Here is a 5,187-nt window from a genome sequence, read left to right as displayed (position 1 = left end):
TGAATTAGCTGGCTACTTGTCTTTTTGTATTTTTTTGTATAGGTCCGATTTGGACATGGATTTTTTCGAATGAATGGAACAAATTTTACAATAAACCGCGAAAGTAATCACAAAACTCTTGATATTTTTGAATTCTGCACTCTTTAATTATTTTCAATCAATTACCGTTCAAATTTTTAACATGTTTTAAATAATAATTTACAAGGATTTTCTTTTTTAAAAAAAATTTTCACATGATAGCCGAAGAAATACATATTTGCGTCTATTCTATGAATATTATGACAGAGTACTGCCAAACTGCTATCATATGTTCGGTGTCTTATAAGGACTTTACATTATAAATGATACGCACACAAATCTGCTCAATCGTATTTATTTAAATTAAAAAGGTCCGATTTGGAACACGGTCCGATTTAGGAGACATTCTCCCCTATATATATATTTAAAAAATATATATACATATATATTTATGCTAAATTATCATGTATCTTAGTGACATCTTCTAAACTCAAAATTTTCTTATGGATTAAAGAAACAGCTTCCAAATCTGATTCATTTAATTCTATTACAGTTGGCGATATATAATCTTCTTCTATTGAAAGTACATAGTATTGAAGATCTTCTAAAAGACATTTTATTTTGTTTAAAAACTTCGGATCACATTTGAACTGTAACAAAGAAAATATTAGCGAACATGTATAAATTGTAATTTTTTTCTATATGCATGTACAAATAATATGTTCTTCACTATATATAGGAGAGAATGTCCTAAATCGGGCCGTGTTTTAAATCAAACCTTTTTAAATAAACACGGTTGAGCAGATTTGCGTACCATTTATAATGTAAAGTCTTTTTAAAACACCGAATATGTGATAGCAGTTTGGCAGTACTCTGTCATAATATTCATAGAATAGACGGAAATATGTATTTTTTCGGCTATCATGTGAAAATTTTTTTAAAAAAGAAAATCCTTGTAAATTATTATTTAAAACATGTTAAAAATTTGAACGGTAATTGATTGAAAATAATTAAAGAGTGCAGAATTCAAAAATATCGAGAGTTTTGTGATTACTTTCGCGGTTTATTGTGAAATTTGTTCCATTTATTCGAAAAAATCCGTGTCCAAATCGGACCTATACAAAAACACTAAAAAGACGAATAAGCCAGCTAATTCATCGAGAAAAGAAGGTTTGCCACAACCTGGTTGTAGTACTGGTGATCAACCGATCAGATCTGGTCTAAGGGATGCTAAATCAATAAAATATCATGTCATCAGACTCAGATTGATGGAATCTTTTATTTATTTTAATTCTAATAATATAAACTGTATTTTTATCTTTGAGTCTTAAATTGCTCGTTTTTACTCAATACTAACAAAAATTAATTAAAATATTTTAAAATTCTACCTAAAAGTCCATAAAAATAGGAGAGGTTCGATTTGGAACTCATAGTTTTCCAAATTGGATCGGAAAATGCATTTTTACATTTTCCATTATAGTTCGACACCGGTAAGAGGTACGTCAAAATGATCCCAAGCAAATATGAAGGAAATTCAACGATCTTTCGAACGGCACCATTGGTTTTATGATCGGACTTTATTTACGCCTTATAGAGAACAAAAACTAATAATAAGTCCGATTTAGACCACTCTCCCCTACATTTATAGTAAAAAAATTTATAATTTTTTAGAAAGTAAGTTTTTATTGAAATACCTGGAAACATTCCATATCATTCTCTTTGAATTCCTCTACATCTTCTGCACCGATATTAATAGCATCCTCCATAGCTTGTTCCAAATTACCTTTCTTTTCAACTTTGATACTGCCTATATGAATAAACATATTTTTGGCAAACGAATCTGTAGCTTTCCCTCTATATATACAATTAAAAAACAAATATGAGAGATATACATTTTGGAATATTCATGGTTCTTATAATTGTATGTAAAAGTACTACAATATATACTGAACACAGATTATTATACAGGTGAATTAGTTAAAATATAGTACAGATTTATATTGGGAACAAAGCGTTTTAGAGAAAAATGTTCCATATAAAAGTTATATGATTTGAAGGGACGTAAAGTAACTTCATTGATTTGACCTTGGAGAGTTATTTAAAGATCACATAAAGGTCATTATTTTCTTAAACAGATATTTACATAAAAATGAATTGTTAGTGTAAAAATGGAAATAAGACGAACAATCTCCAATGGCCCTAATCTTGATAAATATTATCTAGATCATGATCTGGAACAACATTCAATAGGTTTTAGCCATTGACCAACACTTTTGGTAATGTTAATACTAGCGGCACTATAACTTTTAAGCCTTATAACTCTAAAATTAAAAAATCTTATAGGATTTTGAAAAAAATTCTTGAAGTAAACTATAAGAATATACAATGAGATATACATATGTGGTTCCATTTGAGAAATTTATGACTTTTATGTAATTTTCAAACAACTTTGCAAGGTCAATCCAATGGTATTCTCTTTATGTTCTTCAAATCATACAACTTTTGTATGAAACTTCTTTTTCTAAAAATGTTTTTTCCAAAATATAAATATGTAAAGCTTCTCTCTCTCTTGCTATTCTTTTATATCTTATTTTTTTGTTTCTTATCCTCTTTTTCATTTTCTGTCGCTCAAGATAAAAGTTAACGAACTTTGGAAGAAACAGGAAACACACATAGCAAAGAAACATATATAAAGAAATACAATCATCAATGAAATAATCACAGAGGAAAAAAGCAAGGTACAGAAAACAAAGAGCATATTATAGAATAACCTTAACACTTTAACTAACTTGAATAATAAAATAAAATTTTGTTTCTAAATATACTTTGAAACATTAGACCTCTTTTTTTCAGCTAAACTTCTTGCACAGTTCACTTTTCCTCTTTTCCTCTTTATGTTGAAGAAAAAAACAAAAGATAGATGGTACAAGGAATTCAGTTAAGAAAAACAAGCTTAATAATACTTTGTATAACATATGTCAAATATAAGTATGTGCTTAGAAGTAGAAATATACATATTGTTCATACTTGGTTTTTTTAAGTTTTGAATTAAACTCTATTAGAAATGCCTTGGGATTATCTGTCATATAAGATACAACCATGGTATAACCACTTGGCCCACGAACTTCTATTACACCTGCCTGAGTCTTGTTTTTCCGTGTTTCCATTTTATCAAGGAAAGACTTTATTGATGCCACAGGCATGTTTACCTTTTTAGCTCGTTCAATGATTTTTGATAATTTTAAATTATTATTTGGGTTTGTAGTACCACCTTCTGAAAAAAGAAGACAACTTTTTTTCACAATCACATACTAATGCAACTAAAATTATATAAGTATACAAAACAAAAGTTGATCTAAAGACCATGGTATTCTTATGTATTTTGATGCTTTGAAATCGAATCCAATACCTAAATTGTTCTATCACAATTTTTTTATCACTGGAAAATAGTTTAATTTTCTATTATTTTTAGAACCATTTATGATCTAGTTTTTAGTATACAACTTGAGGTAAATGAGAAAAAATAAGTTTAATTATGAATGAACATTGAATTCGATTTTACAGCATCAAAATGCATAAAAATATTATAGTTCACTCTTCAGATAAAAAAAAAATGTTTTATGTGCCTGTGTCACTATTTGTCGCAATAAAATTAAATGCACCTAGCAAATATATGTATATATACATATAATACTTATATGTATATATTACTTATTATAATACTTATATATTTAAGTGCAGTTATTAATCACGCAAGAAAAATTTATTTAGTATATTTCGTACCTATATATAGGATTTTATTTTAATAAACTATACAACTGTCATAATAAAAATTACATTACCAAGTATTGCAACTTTCATTTGCAGCTTTAGACTATAGAACTGCACCATCCGTTTGTTATCATTTTCTTCCTTTATGTGCTTTATATTCTGCCATTTGCTATGACCGGCGAATCTTTTACCGCTTTTAGGTAAAAGATAAATAAGTCTATCGAACAGTAACCTGTTCAATAGTCGTGACATTTTTGGAAAAGGTTATGATGTATTAGCAGACAACCATCATGATGAAAAAACCTAAAGCCCAAGACACAATGCGAGGGATAGCGAGCGATAAGTTTTGAAGCTGAACTCGAAACCTAAAATGGGTCCACTTTTATTTTACGGAGTGGAGTCTCCTTATATCTTACTTCCTGCCCGCAACAGAAATCGAATACACCGGAATACACATTTTTTATAGGTTGAAACTTATCGCTATCGCTATTCACGATTACGCGGTAGCCAATGAGCTTACAGCTCCTAACATGTTCATTGGCTACCATGTCACATTTTGCCGCGCGGCAAGCGTTTTCCGCGTCCAGTGGCGATGCGCTGTGAATGCACAGAAACGCGGGAGTAATTCACTTGCACACTGTTAGCATTGCCTATCACAGCAACTTCTGCGTAGGGAATTTTTTTTTATTCTTTTTTCTAGCGCTGTGATTGGCTTGTGTGTAACTGGCTCGTATGCAATTGATATACACCCCAAAAACGCAGCACGTGGAGAATTTAAATTCTCCAGTCATTTATCTGTTTCTTGCGCGTTAGAGAGAGAGAGAGAGAGAAAGAGAGATCTAACTCAAGTTCGAACATATTATTTTTGCGCGATTTCTGATTATACAAACCAAAGAAAACACAACAGGTACAAAATAAAAATCATCATTACATTATTATTATTGGTATATCTTCAATAATTAATCGCTTATTTAAAAATAATTATCGTTTTCTAGACTGATAATATAAATTCACTAAATGAAATTTTTCCAACAAACATAGAGCCTATCGAGACACTCTTATTAAATACCTTCTTAACGTCCCCACTTTATTTATAGTTATTAAATAGTTAATAATCCTACTTAATATTAAATTTATGTAAACCACAGACAAATATGGCATTATTCTTTTTATATCTACTTAAATTAAACAAAGTATCCCTGTTTAGCTTTTTCTTACAATCCTAATCCTCAACACTCTTTTTCTAAACTTTACATTTATAAAATATCTCTATTCACCGAAATTATTAAATAGTTAATAATCCTACTTAATATTAAATTTATATGAACCATAGACAAATATGGCACTATTCTTTTTATATCTACTTAAATCAAACAAAGTATCTCTATGCCTAGCCTC

The 5,187-nt window shown here is 29.3% G+C and overlaps 1 protein-coding gene across 2 annotated transcripts; it reads right to left on the bottom strand.

Moving 5' to 3' along the window:
- Positions 1-357: 357 nt before the first annotated feature.
- Positions 358-4,100, bottom strand: LOC108783044 (translational activator of cytochrome c oxidase 1). 2 transcript variants are annotated; one of them, XM_018551490.1, is made up of 4 exons: positions 3,861-4,100; positions 3,046-3,292; positions 1,713-1,872; positions 358-668 (listed from the first exon to the last, which is right to left on the bottom strand). In XM_018551490.1, the coding sequence occupies exons 1-4, from the start codon at positions 4,039-4,041 to the stop codon at positions 468-470; spliced, it is 789 nt and encodes a 262-aa protein (XP_018406992.1). In that variant the 5' UTR covers positions 4,042-4,100; the 3' UTR covers positions 358-467. The 2 variants fall into 2 exon arrangements, with proteins under 2 accessions (XP_018406992.1, XP_018406993.1); XM_018551491.1 differs by having other exon boundaries at positions 3,046-3,289.
- Between the last annotated feature and the right edge of the window lie 1,087 nt (positions 4,101-5,187).

The sequence above is a fragment of the Cyphomyrmex costatus genome, unplaced genomic scaffold (assembly GCF_001594065.2).
Source record: "Cyphomyrmex costatus isolate MS0001 unplaced genomic scaffold, Ccosl1.0 scaffold14, whole genome shotgun sequence".
Taxonomy (NCBI): domain Eukaryota; kingdom Metazoa; phylum Arthropoda; class Insecta; order Hymenoptera; family Formicidae; genus Cyphomyrmex; species Cyphomyrmex costatus.
This window is presented reverse-complemented; position numbering and strand designations above follow the sequence as displayed.

Bases quoted from the DNA above. Each gene is read 5' to 3' on its own strand.
- LOC108783044 (XM_018551490.1), bottom strand. From the start codon at position 4,041: ATGTCACGACTATTGAACAGGTTACTGTTCGATAGACTTATTTATCTT. The intron at 3,293-3,860 runs GTAATGTAATTT...TTCTTTTTTCAG, and splicing joins AATGAAAGTTGCAATACTTG to AAGGTGGTACTACAAACCCA. The intron at 1,873-3,045 runs GTATGAACAATA...TTGTATATATAG, and splicing joins TCAAAACTTAAAAAAACCAA to AGGGAAAGCTACAGATTCGT.